Genomic DNA, 18,038 nt, shown 5'->3' with positions numbered 1-18,038 from the left:
ACTACTTTGTGATGAACAAATGACAAATATTTGCAGAAACTCCATTTCCAAACATTGTACACTTTGTTTGATCTGTAAAACCACGTCAGTGGGAAATTTTGTGACCATTTCAATGGAAAATCTGCTGATTGCAAATAAGTGTGCCACCACTTCATGATTCAGGTATGTATTTGTTAAAAGTTTTAAAACCTGATTTGTGAAACATTCCAGCCCCCACCCTGATGACAATGTGGTTAATGAACTAAAAGGGAAGTCAACGGTCTTGTGTATCCTATATGTGGCTAGATATGTATTATATGTGAAGCAAAAGTTTTTAGTCTATTAAATCAAAAGTGTTTTTGTACAGCAGACCTGCTGAGTCCACGTATTTGAAGATGCTTTGTATGTGTGCTAAAGAAGATAATGGTGGTTGAGTGAATTACAATATTTGCCCAGGATCACCTAATTTCTAACCAGTTTATGGGTCGAGCATTATAATTGGGTTGAGTAAATTATTTAAGTCGCTAGACCTGCAGGTCTTGTAACATTTTTATGATTTTTCTCAATGACTGTATTCTGCTGTTTGAGGAGCAGCACTTCTACATAGAAAATGGTTTCCTTTAATGCAAAGAAGTACGTTTTTGAGATCAAAACATATTTCTGCTTTTAGCCAATTTTTTTTTTTTTTTTTCTATCAGTGAGGACCCAGCGCCTCCCCAAACATAGCTTTTACAACAAAAATGACCAAGCATTGCCATACCCAAAAGGCTTGGATTCATCTCCAGACTGTGTGCTTTGCCAGTGCTTGTTTTCTTTCTCTTTCAACACTCAGTGAGAGCATGTTCACCTGCTCTCTGTATGCTTATTCTGAATCCTATACCCATTCTGTGCTCTCACTGTTGCCCCCCTCCTCCACACCCCAGAACATCAGTTGCTTCTCCTCCTACTAGTTTTTAAAAACAAAATGAATTTACCTCTCCAAGATGGGTGTTCTCCATCCTGAAACGGTAAATTTAAAAGTAGAAAAAAAATAACAGTAATAGCATCACGAATGTGCATATCACATACTTGAGTGACATGTGCATTCAGATCACGCTAGCTCCACATTCCCATCCAAATGCATAGGTGTGTATGCGTGCTGAAGCACGCACCCCGTCCCGTATAAGTATTGATGCCAAAACCATTGTTTTGCCAAAGCTGTTCAGAATTGCAATGCCATAAGGCCGGCTAACACAGTTCAAAGGCAAGCTTTATTGACTGTGCCAGTGGTTGTTGAAGGACCTACCTCCACAGCTTTAGCATGTGGAATAAAATTCTTGGGGGTTCAGCTTCACTTGGACTGGTGTTCCACCCCTCCCCCCCCCCCCCCCCCCCGTTTATCCTTTACAATGCATAAAATAACTTTTTGTATAAAACATTTGGTAAATTGGGTATTCAGCAAAGGTTGCACAGTGAGCAATAATGAAGATGGCAGCTTGTGCAAAGCTTTAGATCCTGTGGGTCAACTATAATTATTTAAGGACTGAAAAATGTTGCCTACCTTACAATGAAGAGCTCAGACAAGCATATCAACCTGTGGGTGACATTCACTTAATCATTTTATGCGAGTTGTGGATTTTTATTTTTCATTTCTTTCTCTTGGTGGTTAGAAAATTGTATATGGGCAATTGGTGGGTTATAAAAGAAACATATGCACTTTCTTTGTTCTGTGTTGATTTTGCACTTCCATTATTTTACTTGCATATAATGTGCAGTAAGGTTAGGCATTTATAAAAATATATATATTAACCTATTAATTATTTAATAATAGGGGTCTATATATTTTCATTCACTTTATTTCAGCTGGGTAAGACATCACCATGAACGGACAGTTGGACTTGAGCGGGAAACTCATCATTAAAGCCCAAATTGGAGAGGACATTCGGCGAATTCCAATTCACAATGAAGACATAACTTATGACGAGTTGGTGCTAATGATGCAGAGAGTTTTCAGAGGGAAACTGTTAAGCAATGATGAAGTCACAATTAAGTATAAAGATGAAGGTATGTGTATATTATTTGTTCAAGAGTTCAACGACTGGATACTTCCAGTTGAAGCATCAAGAATCGATGAACTGAAATCGTAGTCTATTGAAATCCATGGTTGCCAGCCAGTTATTTACCTGAAGCTTTTTGATGACCAAGCCCAGTGGGGAGCAGACTTGCTTTCCAGGGTCTCGTTTTGATCTTTCTTGTTCAAGGATTATGATGTGTTGCTATGAAACGGATAAGACTGGTTGCTCTGATTTGAAAGATGGCTGTGGTTTACTGAGACAAAATATTTTGTTGGCTGCAAATAAATGTCAAAGGGATTTGCAATCCCTTGTTTTACAATTGTACGAGAATACACAAATATACAAACAAAATGCTTATTTTGTGCGTGTGCGCATACTACTTTTTTTAGTACAGCAATTCAGACTGATTGTAATTTTTTTTTAAGTGGTCCTAAACTTGTCAACACTGAATCACTTATCAAATGATTAGATCACCATCACCCAATTTTGTCCCTATAGGGATACTGGCATTAGAACCCTGTTTTTTGTGTGGAGGGGGTTCAGGGGTGGGTACTTACTACTTTACTTCTGCATTCTCTTACCACCCTGTTCTGGAATTTCTTTTCCCTTTATTCAGGCCTTCTTTCTTCCTTAGCCTCAATCCTCTACTTGTTCTTTCTTCACTTACCTAAAAAAAAAAGAAATAATTATCGTGCAACACAGGGCATGTGCTGTCTGTTCCAATATGTTGTTAGCTTACAGTGGACTTGGAGCCCACCCTTTGCTTACAATTTATTGGCTTCAGTGTCACTCATTTACTGTCGTCTTATTATTATTTAGCTTCCGTAGGCTTTCCTTCCACTTGTTTTTGGCGGTCCCTTGGAGCATGAATGCATTACTTGTCCTTCCATTGCTCTTTTCAAGTGCTGCTTTTTAGATTGAGCCTAATAGTCCATGCATGTATTGTCTGTTGCAAGGCATATTGTGGCTTGTGAAGAACATACAAGTCTTTGGAGCTTGTTCATTTCTTACCATTGGTTGGCTCTCCTTGTCACTCATTTGCCGCTTCTTATTCATGCCCCAGCTCGTCAATCTTGGGCTTGTCTCTCCCAGCTAGCATTGCCTCTTTTCCATCGCTTTGATTGGCTGGCATCTCTGCTTCCACTGCTTGTTTTTCAGTTGCCCTTTTCGCACTCCATGAGAGTACATCTATTTTTGAGTCATATCTCCCATATACCTCTTGTAGGAAGCTGGCTCAGTATATACTATACCAAAGTGTGGTATAGTGTGCACAGAGTCCAGTGAACCCCCAAAGGTAGGCTGAGGTAAAAGTAGATAGCACGGTACTCTCTATTTCTGGTAGTGTGGTTGAGCATTAAAGCTGTATCGGAGGGTATTGTTAAGCATTTGTTGTACACACTCGATCAGCACATGATATCACACACTCCAAGACTGAACTTTTGACCAATTGGTTTTGTATAAAAATATCTTTTTAGTTTTTATTTTCTAGAACCAAGCAAGCCTGGCACTGGTAAGCCATAAATGCATCACAGTAGTAATGCAGATTGTAAACCGTTTGCATTGCAGTTGTATATGCACTTTGATTTGATTACAGTAGAGCCATTAGTAATACAATGCTTTTGATACACTGTACATATACTTTGTATTGGCTTTTTAGTGGAATGTTAAGTAGATTACTTTACAGAACTTTTCGTACACAGTGCAGTATACCTGAATACTGCACTGGGACATTTCCTGTAAACGGGAAAGTAAAAGCGTTTTTGTCTAGTTAGTTTTAAAGGGTTTCATAGATTTTCCAACTCCACACTTGGAAAAGTTTCACAGAAAAACAGTCCATGTTATCCTATGGATGAAAATAGGGTTATTGGTTCAAAGGAAAGTATTCGGTTGTGGGAGTTGGTATTCTGGGGGTAGACTCCGGGGTCCCCCAGGGTCAAGGATGCACTCTGGTTACACCCTCAGAGGCACTAAACTGAAACTGAAAAGATTTAATTACTTAGTTAATTAAAACAGAAACAATGTTCCAAAACATCAGTTACATTGTAGCGTTAAAAGTGTGTATGTATGTATGTATGTATATATATATTCACTGAAAAAACCATAGGTTTCACACATGTTATAGTTAGCTGGACATTTTACTGATAAAAAACCAATGAAATTCCCCCGTTATAGTTACTGCAGGCAACTATAACTCACGCGACCGCAATCCTCTGCTGATGCTAATACTGTATTTAGACACTTATTTGCCCATGTCTTCTTCCATTAAATTTTAGCTTTACATATATTACAAATATTTTTTTTTCATAAAGACACATATGTCATCAGCAGAAGATTGCGGTCGCGTGAGTTATAGTTGCCTGCAGTAACTATAACGGGGGAATTTCATTGGTTTTTTATCAGTAAAATGTCCAGCTAACTATAACATGTGTGAAACCTATGTTTTTTTCAGTGAATTTGCAAGGTTTTTTAAATGCTAAGTTACTTTACGCCATTCGTGGCGTGCGCGCCCAGTTAACGCAGTTCGTTCCGTGCGCGCACGGTGCGCTTCGCGCACGGTGCGCGCACAGTGAGCACGCGGTGCGCTTCGCGCACCGCGCGGCCACTTTACGCAGTTAGTGCCGTGCACGCACAGTGGTCACGCGGTGCGCTGCGCGCACCGCGTGCCCACGTTAAGCGGGATGGGCCATGTACGCACGATGCGCTTGGCGCACCGTGCGCACATGGGGGACATATTTTGCGCATCTTTGTGAAATGTTTTCTTTGTTAACTTCTTATGTTATATGCCATGCAAAAATGGTGCCCTTCGGGCACCATTTGCACACTGGGTGGGGAGAATGTGGATAATTTTTTTTTTTTTACAATTTTTTACCGTACGCGTACGGTAAGCGTAATCGGCGATTTTCCGAAAAAAAAAATTTTTTTTTTTTTGGGCTTGGGGGTGGTTTGGGAACCCCTGTATCAATGCTGGGTGGTTAGGATCTCATGAAACTGCCTCTTTACACATTTTTGGGGTTCGTTTTTGCTGCCCAACTCAGGAAGCGAGAGAGAAAATGGCGGCCGCCGCTTCCTGGTTTCGACCGATTCGAATGTTTACTAAGATCTAAGAGCCAATCAGAATCGCGCTCGCGCACGCCACCGTACGCGTACGGTAAGCTTACGGTAAGCGCACCGTAAGCGCACCATAAGCTGCCACAGATATATATATTGATTTAAAGGCTATTTTCTCAGAATCTACTGAACAGATTTACACCAAACCTACAAAAGGCACTTCCTTGACCTGGGGACTACCTCTCTGCCAAATTTCATTAAATTCTGTTCAGCCGTTCGGGCTGTAGCCCTGTCTAAAGGTCCTATGGAAAAATGCATGGGAAAAACGCGTTTTGGGACCCCCCTTTTATCTCAGCCCCCGCTTGACGAATCCCCCCCGAGACTTTCAGGGTAGGAGCGGAGCGTAGCGCCCCACCTATTTTGAAAAATTCGCGAGGATTCGTCGACCGACGCCAAAGTTATTCAAAATAGAATGTTGCGGATTTTCTATGGAAACGTGGTCCTAACTATAACTACCTACTGGCGACCACCAGTAGGTAATATATATATATATATATATATATATATATATATATATATATATATATATATATATATATATATTTCTCTCATAGTTACGTCCGTTTCTTTAGACCTTCAATTTGGAAGTATAAAATTGATCTGAGGGGGTAATGCACCACTTTTTTATTTTAACAATTCATTAAAATTAATTTATTTCTTTTTAAAGTACAATTGATGATGATAAGATAGACAATGGCCACTAAACGACTGTTACATATTTCATTGTGTCAAGACTTTCTTCTAACTGAAAACATTTTTTGTTACGTGGCAACTAAATTGCGGGTCATTCGAGTCGAGGCATTTTAATATGTCTGGTCATTCGCGGCACTAGGGCGGCCGGGTGCAGAGTGCTGAGGCCCAATGTTATCCAATTGGGGATAGGGGGCTTCCGGTTGGTGGCTGCTGACTAGCACTCCGCTGGGTTGTGGGAGCAAAGCTCCTGGACTTAAGCTCAGGGCGAATGGGGGTTCAAGCTAGCACAAAAGATGAACCCTCAGCGGCACGAGGGTGACCGGGTGCAGAGTGCTGTTTTGGCGTTGGGTGCCTTGTAGTTTTCAGTAGGGAGTCTCCGGTTAGCAAACACACTGCAGGCTCGGGGACGAAGGTCTTCTGGGTGCAACCACCACTCGGAGAGGTAAGTTGGGATGCTGGGGGTTGGTTAGGCAAAGTATGTTGGGCCATCCAAGGCCGTGGGGTGTCGGGTGCAGGGGTGCCTTTTAGGGTCGGGTCTTCTTACCAGGTCACGGTTGGGGGGACCTTAAAGTTTGAGATTGCCGGTGTCGGCTGGTGACTTGAGGCAGGTCACGGGTCACCGGATCTAGGGTCCGGATCGTGGGGGAAGACCTCCATGTGGTGTTGGACCACTCAAACTCTGGCTGTGGGCATCTGGTGCACAGTGGTGCAGACTCTCGGACTTTGCCGGACCTGGAGTCTGTTGGTGAACAAATCCGGTGTTCACGGGAGACAGTCTTGTCTTCTGAAGGCAGGGCAGGTCCTCTGGGTTCTTGAGGCTGCTGACTGCCGGACACACTGGAGTTTCGCTTCTGCAGGTTCGAAGTGGGGACATGCCGGTAGGGCCAGGTCAGTGGACGTCCTCCTTAGCTTCAGCAGGGCTTTCGGTCCTTCTTGTCTGAGGAAGCAAGGTTCAGGGGTGGCCCTAAATCCTAGATTTGGAGGCGATCCAGGTAGGTTAAAGGTTGGGACCAATGAGTCCCTTCCCTGGGGTGGGTACACCCCCTATTCCATCCTCTAGTGGGAGGGGGGCATAAGCCTCACCCTGGTTGTCTGGGTCCCCCATCTGCAAGATGGCGGGGTCTGGGAGTTGTGATTGCCAAGTCCACCCCTCTGGTAGGGGAGGAGAGGTAGAGGTGGGCACACCTCCCTTCCTCACTTGGTTTTTCTGCTGGTTCTCCCGCCCAAAGTGTGGGTCAGAACCAGTGGGGACCAGTTGCAGGAAGCAGCCTTTGACGCTTCTCCTTCGTGGACCCTGCCCATCCTGGGGGAGGAGGCTTGGAACCTCATCCCGGGATGTGCATTGTTTCAGACCCCCGAGAGCAGCAGGCTCTCGACCCAAGTAGGTCATTTTTCAGGGGGTATCTCTAAGATCATAAAATCCCACACTAGCATCAGTGTGGGTTTAATGTGCTGAGAAGTTTAATACCAAACTTCTCAGTTTTCATTGTAGCCATTATGGTGCTGTGAAGTTCATAATGACAAACTCCCAGCACCATATACTCTTAATGGCAGCACTGTACTTACTATGTCTAAGTATGGACTTGGACACTGTAGGGGTACAGGGCTCATGCACATGTACCCTCACCGCTGGTATGGAGCACCCAGCTAGAGGGGTGATTGATCTATGCCAGGGCAGTGGGTTATAGGCATTGCACACAGGGATGGGTGCCATGTTGACCCTTCACTTTATGTAGCACCAAAACAGGAGGGAGGGAGACACTCTCTCTCTCTGACTCCAAGGGTGGCACAATAAGTGCTGCAGCCCTTAGATGCTTTCCCTGATCACAGTGCCCTGGGTATCTGTGGTACTATTTACCAGGAGCTGACCTGTGGCCAAAGAGTGCCAATTGAGTTAGGTCTTCAATGCAGTTTTAGGGAAAGAACATAAGCCCTGGGCACCTGTTTGGCAGCAGCCCAGGGCACACTCAGTCAAAGCACATCAGCAGTTCAGCAGAAAGTGGGGCCAACCATGCAGAGGGCACTTTCTCTCACCTCTCTTCCTGTGTTGCTCTGTCATATACCCCACTCCATGGTGTGCTTACTTGTGACACTCCCTGTTGCATACCCCCTCAGACGCCCTGCATGTTACTTTCACGTCTCCCTCTGTTAGGGACCCATCTGTCATGCCCTCCCTGTTTTGCTTTCATGTGTGCCCCTTTATCCTCCCCTGTTACTTCACATTCATCCCCATTCCTCACTCATGTTACTTCCATGTTCCCACGTGTTTCGACCCCCCCCCCCCCACCCCGTCATTGCTTTGGCTCACCCACCCACCTCCACCCCCCTTTTGCTTCCTTTCCCACCCCTTCATCCACCAGGGCACTTTAATCACTTAAAAAACTAAACAAAGTCTTGTTTAGGTTGAGCCTAGGCAGAGCATGCGTTGTCTCTTTTGAGTTGCTGCATCTGTTATATGGGCTTTGAGCATGCCCACTGTTTTTCATTGGTCCTTTTATGTGTCGTTCCAGAAATCCTTGATTTTCTGTGGTGGATTGCTTACACTTGGACCCCCCCCCCCCCCCCCCCCCCCCCGTTGTGGTATGAACACCCATGGCTACTGGCCCTATTTCTTGTGGGCTTTCACCCCTGGCCATTTGTTTGATTTTTTTTTTTCCTCTGTTTGATTCTATTGCCTCTGCTCTGTTTTAGAGTTGTAATGTTATCTGGCCTTTCTAACCAAACTGGCTCAGCCGAGGCCTGTAAATCGTGTCCCTATCTATTTTCTTGTTTTTTTTCTTTACACTTTCGTCTGCCTCTTTGATGTTTCCCATCCTCAGACGTCCACCACGCCTGATTTAAAAACAAAAAAAATTATTTTGGTGTCTGCACTTCTTGAAAACAAGGAAACAAAAAACAAAGTAAAAATATTTTTGGGGGAGGGACAGTTTGAATGCAAGTAGGCATGGGCTTCAGTGCTCTATTACTGCCCTCCAGCACCGGGACTTTATGCCTCTTGTCGAAGATTCCCTGTTCATTTTGCAGAGCATGCTTGCTGCGCTCTCCTGTAAATCTTGTTTGGGACTTGTACCGTGTTTACAACTCATTCAGTTCTGCTTGTATCCAGCGTGCCTGATGGGGCTGTGTTATACAGCGCGATCAAGGACAAATCATATGATGTGTTTTTTTGTTGTTTTTTTTTTTTACTGAGGTCAGGTCTATAATTGTATCATTCACTCTATTTTTTTCAGTACTCTTCAGTTCAGTTCAAATTCTTTATTTCGATGGTTTAAAAAATCATCATAAAAAGTACATATTATAAAATACAGTAACACATATAATCTATACATTTCATTATTAAAAAATAACCATCGACCAAACTGTTTCAATTCCTATAAAATACAATATTGAATTAGAAAGATTAATCTCTAGTGTTCCTTAATCTTACTGCAATTTTTAAAAAAACTTATTATTGAGCACAAAGTATGCATATCATTAGCTCTTTGTAAAAACAGCAGGGCTACTTTCGTATGACGGAATTTTCCGTGTTTTAAAATATCGACCAGAAACATACGCCTAGGGGAACGATAAAATGGACACAATAATACAAAATGAAGGGTGTCCTGCGGAGACAAGTTGTCGCAGCCGCAGGCACCCTTCTGCTCAATAGTTGCAGTAAAACCAGACGGATAAGATAAAATATTATGCAACAAATCGAGCCTAAAACGACACATTAAAAATCTCTCCTGTTGGTTATACAGCAAGAATAGGTAGGGTTCCATACCCACTGTATCTTTAACTAGGCGATGCACTGCAACTGAACGTTTTAATGTTAAAGCTTTAGTTTCCCTGAGCATCTCCCATTTATCCAGCAGTAGTCTTTTAATTTGTAATTTGCTACTTCTTGAGATTAGTGCAGGGGTACTAAAAAGGGTGTACTGGCCTACAGATTCTAAGGAGATTTTGACATATTTCAGCCATGGGATTTGCATCCATTTGTCCCTTTGCAAACAGTCAGTGAGTATTTCCTTGCTTAGTACAGCATCCGGGTTGACCCAGATGCTAAGCCAAGCCAGAACTGGTCTAATCTTAACCCGACCTGCGATATATGGAATACAGAGTTCAGAATGTGCAATTTCAGCTGGTGTTGCGGGTGGGATCTTCAGGATTCTACGAATAAATTTGTCTTCTTCTAATTGTAACTGTTTAACATCCCTGAAGCCCCACACCTCAGCTCCATATACGGCTTTAGCTATGCTTATTGAGCTGTATAAGCTCATTACTTGCTCAGGGGACCAACGACCCAATCTTTTTGCAAAGTTCATAATTGCACCACATGACGAAACCAATTTGGTACAATGTTCTTCCAGCAATATGTCAAATTGGATTTTCCCGTCAAATAGTAGGCCTAGATACGGAAAGGAAGCTACAGTACCCATGGTATGTGTCCCAATGTTAAATACTGTTTTTTTTGGTTGGTTTCTTGCCTGCTATCAGCGCAAAGGATTTACTCAAATTTACGGAAAGATCAAGTTTTTCCATAAAATTTACGAATCCATTGATCAATGCTTGAAGACTTTATGGTGTCCGAGCGAGGAGGACCGTGTCGTCCGCATACAGGAGGACTGGTATTTGGCGCTGTCCTACCCTGGGACAATCAGTTGCCTGGGCTATGAGTGATGACTCCAGGTCATTGATATATAGTGAGAATAGGAAGGGGGCAAGGATGCACCCCCTGCCTTACTCCACTGGAACATGAGAAGGAATCAGTTTGCCCGCCCTCCATACTATAGCGAACTCTCGCTTAGTGTTCCAGTGTAGCTCTCTCAAGATGTTTATCAATCCCTGGTCAATCCCCAAGGCGTTCATCTTTTCCCAGAGCTTGCTTCTATTCACATTGTCAAAGGCCGCCGCCAGGTCCATAAACCCCATATAAATGGTACCATTACTTGCCTTAGTGTATTTGGCGACCAGTAGATATAAATTTAAACACTGATCACTGGTCGATTTTCCCGCTCTGAAGCCATACTGGGTGTCTACTATTGTGTGGTGCTCTTCCGTCCAGGCCATTAAACTATTTAAGACCACCCGCCCCAGTATTTTGTCGGAGACATCGATCAGTGATATGGGTCTGTAGCATTGGGGGTTATCCTTATTTCCTTTTTTGAAGATGGGTACAATTAGGGCAGTGGACCACGACCTCGGGAGTCCTGTTTTAATGGCTGCATTTATCACTCTCGTTAAGATTGGCGCCCACAGGTCGACATTACTTTTGTACAGATCTGGGGGAGTGCCGTCGGGCCCAGGGGCTTTGTTTGGTGTCAGCCGTTTAATTGCCTGCGTGATCTCCATAAGTGTAAAATCCTGCACCCGACTCCTATTTCCATCCCATTCCCCTTCTTGTTTAGAGTCTTTTGTGTGATTATAGAGACTCTCAAAGTGAGATACCCATTGCTGTGGGAGAATATTTGTACTAAGGACCGGGGTGCTACAATCATGAAAACAGGGTCTGTTCATGATCCTCCAGAATTCACTAAAGTCCCTGTTTTCACCAGCCTCTCTTAAATCGGCCCATAGTTCTGCTTTTAAAGTGGTCTTCCTTTCTCTGGTCTTAATTTTATAGATTTTTCTGTACTTTGCCACTTCCACTATGTCCCTTGGGTTTGCCTTAAGACTTGCTTTTAAGTTTCTTAATGCTCGTGCACAATTTACATCAAACCATCTTGGGTGTGTCCCTGGCTTCCTAGGCCCTTTTGCCACTAATAGTTTATCAGCGAGTTTAGTTAGTTCCCTAAAAGCGGCAACTAGGTCGACTCCCTCTTCTTGGAAATCTAAACATTCATTCACCCATCTTCTCCCCTTTACGGCCAATGTGATGTAAAATTCAGGGGCATTAATTTTTGCCCATTTTAAACGTCTTCCCTGGTCTGTAGGTTGTAAAATGATGTCCAACTGCTTAAACATTTTAGTGTAGCCCTTGTACAACATTTCCATGGACAAAGGGTTATGGTCGCTAAAGGGACTCCATTTAGTGTCCACCTTCCCAATCCAATGTTTGGCAAAGGTAGATATCAAAATGTAGTCTATAATAGACGAACATCCCCTTCCTTTAAAAGTCGGTGTCAAAGTGCCCTCTGGTCCTGGGGTTACCAAATCAATGGTATGTGCTAGTGAATGACTAGCCATTAATTTTGTTAATAGTGTGCCCTCAGAGCTATGCTCAAAATGTGGCCCTTTTCTGAGTGGGCAAAGATCCCAGTCTAAAGTTACCGGTATCAGGCGTGAGCAAAGATGGCAGTTTAGATCCCCCATTAAAAGGACAAATGAGTGTTCCCCACCTTTCCCATGGTCGGTTTCCTGATTTAGTCTAACCTCTAGTACCTCTAGCACAGTATTGGTGCCACTTCCTGAACCAGGGTTGTAGATATTAAATAATTGTACCCTCAACCCCTAGCCCTGAAAAGTTACTGCTTGCAAATTATCTGAGGTCCAAGATGGCTCAGTCACTCTCCCCTTTAAATTAACATCAACATATATTATTAGGCCTCCTCTTGCTCTACCAGCCCTACTCTCTTGTGCTGGGACAAAAAAGGACTTATAGCCCTCCAGATGATAGATATCGGGCTCAACTACCCAGGTCTCCTGAAGGGCTATTATTTGAGAGTCCCTTAGTTGGTTCCAGCACTCTGCGTTGGCTATTTTTCCAGCTAGTCCTGCTATGTTCCAAGACGTTATTTTCACATTTCCTCCCTGTATCTCGGTGGAACTTTTGTCATTGGAATCTAGTTTAGCTACCCCCCTCCCTTCAGGCAGGGGATCATTCCTCTTCCCAGGCTGTGTTTGCGGAGACATTTTTTGGGGATTCGGTATATGCCTTCCCTCAGGTGTTAATTCACTTGTATTCGTGGGCATCCTTAATTCCTTCCCTGCTGGGCATATCTCTACGTTAGTTAGTCATTCATTTTCATCTAGGGATAGGAGGGGAGTAAATCTGTTCTTCCACTGTGGACCGTCCAGACTTAATGATGATAGATGGCTATATTCATGATTCCTTATCAGGCGTCCATCTATCCCTCCTTCCATCCTAGCTAGGTTATGGGCCGAGGGGTACATAGTTCTACTTCTAGGATAAAAATAGCCCAATGGCATGGTCCTTATAGTGCTGGTCATATTTTTGTTATAATTGCCTAATATATACTCCACCAGATTTGGTTTTCTGAAATTTGCGATAATGCAATCCCCTTCAATATCCATCTCTCTGCTGCCCAACCAAGGTACTCTTCTCACATAGATGATTTCTCCCCTTTCCCTCCCTTGAAGGGGTCTATGTATGTTTAGCCAGTTAATGATCTTGTTTTTTAGCTCTTGATATGGTTCCCTTTGGCCCCCCCTGAGTTCTGGAACCCCGGCAAAGACCACAACATAGGGACTAGCTTGAGGAGGTAATTTTACTCCGGGGGGAGAAGGATAAATTTTATCCCTGCTAACAAGGGCTTTCTGCTGTACGTCAACCGGACAATGAGGCGTAACCTGTCCTTGCTGCATCTGGGGTCTTCTGAGCTCATCCTGATTTTTAGGGTAAGAACCTTGCATATGTACAACTGGGCATCTATCCTGTGAGTGGTCTGTACTTATGGGTGGTGCATGAACCTGAGCGGTAGTACATGGCTCGTTTCTTGTGCAAATATTACTTGAAAGGGGAGGCCTATGGGGGACATTCACAGTTGATGTTATACTTTCAGAAGCGATAGGATTAATGATTTCCTTCGGCCTTGTCTGTTTTTGAAGCTCATTGGTAATTCTGTCTAGTTTGCTAATCAGTGGTTTTAATTGGGCAATAATGGATTCCAGATGTTTTTGTAAATTAGTTATAACTGGTTGTAACCATACTGGCGGTCTTAAGGGGCTTGGTACAGCTATTTCTATGACCTCATCCTCTATTGTTTGTTTCTTCCCACCCTTCTTGACGAAATTTGGTTTCTTTAATTGCGTAAGCTTTGAGCCTCTTTTGGGCAACCGTGGCTTACTTAAATTTGGTCTTTTTGCTGCCTTACAGGCAGATGGTTCAGCCTCTGCTATCTGCTGTCCACACGGCAAATTCCCATATGAGATGTCCAAGCTATTATCCTGCAAGCTATCGCAAAGATTTACATCTAGGGCTTGTGGAGATCTGCTTTGCATGTGCATGTGAGTTATTTGTGGGGGGTCATTGACAGGCGTCTCTGGGTACGCTCAATTTCCCCATTCACTGCCCCAATTACCTTCCTTAACATTAAATCTATGGCCGTTGGGGGAGCCGAGTGGCCAGCTGCAATATCAGTATCGGATTGGCTATGTGTGGTAATCAACGGGGTATTTGCTTTACGCTTAGTTGACCTTGTTTTAGGTTTCGCAGCCATGGCGCCCTTTCAATTAGCAACCCCCTTTCTCCCAATATGGTCAGAGCAAGATGGCCAATTATTGATCAGTTTTTAACATTTAGTGCTTGGCTAACCAGACATCCAGGGCACGTCGTATGTAACAATTTGTAAAATGACCGATCATGCACCACAGTCTCAGTGTCCAGTTTATAGGTGCTATAGAGTCTGTACACAAATCCAATTTTAGCAGGTGGTAAAAAGAAGTCTTACATGTGTAGCGGGCCAAATACCTGGAATTTTCGCCAATAGGTGTGACCCTGCCCGGCCTCCTTGTGCCTCTGAGGGCCACAAAGGGCCCGCCCTTTGTCCGGGCTTCGTCCGGCGCGTCCCGCGACGCGGAGGGGGCACCGGACTTTTGAGCGCCTCCTGGCGCGTAACCTGCGTCCGCGGCTTCCCTTGCCGCACAGGATGACGGTAGGTGTGGTCCGCAGCCGCAGCAGGTAATGGCGGTGATGGTGGCAGCGGGAGACGAAGGGGGATCAGCCCAGCAAGGCGAGGGGCCAAAGTCACGAAGCTCCAGGTGAGTGAGGTGCGAGCTCTCCGGACGTGAGCACAGTCTGCATTATCAGTCTGAGGCAACAACTGGACGATGAGGTTGTTACCTTGTAGGTGACTTATTCTGAGCAGGAGTAGATATCTGACGTCTGATGTGTGTAGAATAAGTGATCCAAAATAAGATCTAAAGCGTTATTTTGACATAGTCCAATATCCAATTGTCGAAGGTTAATTAATAAACGATGTGGTATGATAGCCACTGTTAGACTGTGCTGGTAGTATTAAAGTCTGCACATCTTAAGGGAGACTTGTTGCACCAGCTGCCGTACCTTGTTGCGAGTATTCTTCTTCACCGTAGCGTGTCCAGGTCCGTATTCAAATCATGCTCGCGGCTCCTCTGCCAGTTTCACCAGTAACAATCTACGTCTTTGCAAAGCAAATAATGATTCCTGGGCATGTTAGTCTGACACTTTTGAAAACTAACTCAACAACTGACCACTGAAGTTACCAAACTCCTTCACCCACTAAACAGTCACTTAATTTACTTCTCCTCTTTCTACTTTGTAATTCCCCAGAACTGCACAAGAACAAATTGTCACTGAATACTAGGGTTCTTTTGAGGGGAAAATGGAGAAACCACGTTACTTGAAAAAACTGTGTGCCAATTGACCAGCACGCATAACGCTGCAGTGGTTTTTGGTGGTTGGGCAATTATATACCACACTTCGATTTGTGTTCCTTCCTGCCCGTCTGCCTCCCTCACATGCCTTCCCTCTGTCTGCTGTCCGTGTTCCCTTGTCCCCACCCTCCTCCCTGCTGTCCGTGTTCCCTTGTCCCCACCCTCCTCCCTGCTGTTCGTGTTGCCTTCCCTCCTCAGCAGCTCTGTTATGGGTGGTGGTAGCATTCTGTGTGTTCCTGGACAACTAGACAGGCTGCTGTCTCGGAAGAGCATCTCGCCCCCCCCCCCCCCCCCCTTTCACTTTTTGCCGGTTGCCAAGCAGGCAAGTTGTATCCCAGCCATCTTGATTGCATTAACGCTCCAAACAGCCCCCTCCTTCCCTGGGTTTAAAAGCATTTCCTTTTTCTTTGAAAGAAGGATCTTTGGGGCATGAATGTAAATGATGGCATGTTCTGTGAGCATCTATATTCGTTCTGGCATTTCATCACTTCTAAAATATTATTTAACTCTACAGCAGTCTTCTTTCTTGTTTAACGGCAGTTACAAAGTCCTTGTGGTCTGACTCTGAGCATGCTTTTGGAGATGAGCGCAATTAGTTTTATTTAGCCCAAAAATAGTTTTCAGGCTGATTCATTCTGTCTCCAACTCCTGTTATCATATATGTAAGTAAGCCTCACCACCATTCAGATATACAAGGCAAAGTGGAAAACCGTCTAGAAGTAGGCATTTTTTTTAGAGCGTGTGTTTGAGACTTTTGTCTAGCCCACCAGACAAAAAATATTCAATAAAAAATAGATTCACATACATAGTGGAGCTTTATTTGAGCCAGTCGTCATCCTTTTGTCTGTTAATTTGTTATATACATTTTTCTTCCACTGTACCTGATAACATTTTGATTGTGCTCAACATCCTTCAAAATAATCCCCTTTAGTGCCAGTTAGTTGAACTGGCTTAAATACAATAATGCAGTGCCAAAAGGAGTGGTCTGACAAGTCGGTGTGTAGGTCGTATTTTTGCTTGTTTGTGGGGCTTATTTACTGTTGATATCCCAGTTAATAAAACAAACCATGCCTGCAGCAAGCTCAAATCAATGAAGTCTTCCATTGTTTGCAAACAACTTGTATAGCATGTCTTTACCATTCAAAACTTTCCCTATTTACAAGCAGTGTCTACTTTTGTACTTATCTAATTCGCTAATGGGGTATACTTTATTTTGGCGCCACAGGCTTATTTCCTGTACCTGTGCTGGTGTAACAATTTTGTTTTTAATTTTAAAAATGTTTTCCTCTATAAAACTATTTTTTTGTGAGGACCAGTGCACCACCTCGACATCTGCACAGCCTGGCATCAGCACTATCTTGGCATTACCTCCGCATCAGTGCACCACCAACAGCTCAGCCTCCATAACAGCAATTCAGCATCACCTCCGGATCGGTACAGCAAAACCTCTGCATCAGTGCAGCAACGCCTCAGCACACCACCAACTTGGCATCACTTAGTATCACTTGACCACCTCAGCATCACTCTGCACCACCTCATCATCCCTCTGCACCACCTCAGTATCACTTTGCACCACCAGCACACCACCACCTCTGCATCACTGAGCACCACCTTAGTCTGCCCTCGGAATCTAGCATCTTTTAATTCTCCTCTAGGGTCTATCTGCTGCTGGTGTTGTAAATCGGGGACTATTTCCCCAACCCCCACCCTTTCCGTACTTCTTCATGGTTGCCCCCACCCTCTGTTGTGTCCATGTGCTTATTCAGCCCACCTTCAACTGTTTGTGCGCTTCTGCAGCCCTGGATGCCCATGCTCCTTTGTCTCCCTGCTTCTCCAGTCCCAAATGTTTGCCCACCCTCTGTTGTCCATCTTCTTCAGTATTCACGCTTCTGTGTGGTTCTCCAGCCCAGCATGCCAGCCCTCCATTTCCTGTTTTTCAGCAACGCGCACCCATTCTCTGTTGTCAGTTTGCTTCTTTAGCCCCTCCCACCCATACTCCGTTATCCCTGTGTTCCCAGCTCCTCCCTCCCTCTGTTAGCATGCTGGCCCCGCCGCTCCTGACCACCCTGCATTGTCAGCTTGATTCCCCAGCCCCTCTCGATCTCACTGCGCTGTCTGTTTGTTGTCCCAAAACTTCCCACTGTTATTTGTTTGCTTCTCCATGGTCCCCTCGCAGCATCCTCTCCTGCCACCCTCACTACATGTTGCCTCGTTCTTAAACACTTTCCTGCTTGGTAGTTTGGTCGCGTCATTGTTGCTTTCTGTTAACTTAAGTTATTCCAGATTTGTGAGTGTTAGGATCACACTTTGTCCCCTTCTGTTTTCATGCATCTCCTTTAGAGATTCATCTATTCTTGTCTGCCCTCATTTCTTCACTTTTTTTCTTTCACTTATTAGTTTTTCATTACTTACTTACTTTTATTCTTCGTTTCCTCATTTTTTTTAGTATACCTTCCGTTCTGTGTTTTTTTTTTTTTTTTTCCACTTTTCTTCCTTCGTTTATGCCTTCCTAGCTTACTTTTTTTTTTTTCTTTCATTGTTTCTTCACATGCTCCCAGTAGAGATGTGCAGCTTTCAAGAACTAAATGCTCATTATGATGCCTGCAAATCATGCATTTTGAATGTTCGATC

General features: G+C 44.0%; 1 protein-coding gene across 1 annotated transcript in view; it reads left to right on the top strand.

Moving 5' to 3' along the window:
* Positions 1 to 18,038, top strand: part of TFG (trafficking from ER to golgi regulator) — a 154,901-nt gene that overhangs the window by 17,448 nt on the left and 119,415 nt on the right. The window contains exon 2 of the mRNA XM_085622404.1: positions 1,822 to 2,022. Within this exon, the coding sequence (XP_085478530.1) occupies positions 1,839 to 2,022 (184 nt within the window). The 5' untranslated portion in view covers positions 1,822 to 1,838. The remainder of the gene's footprint in view (positions 1 to 1,821; positions 2,023 to 18,038) is intronic.

Source organism: Triturus cristatus, chromosome 8, assembly GCF_964204655.1.
Source record: "Triturus cristatus chromosome 8, aTriCri1.1, whole genome shotgun sequence".
Classification (NCBI taxonomy): Eukaryota; Metazoa; Chordata; class Amphibia; order Caudata; family Salamandridae; genus Triturus; species Triturus cristatus.
Note: the sequence above shows the minus strand (reverse complement) of the source record. Positions and strands in the feature narration are given on the sequence as shown.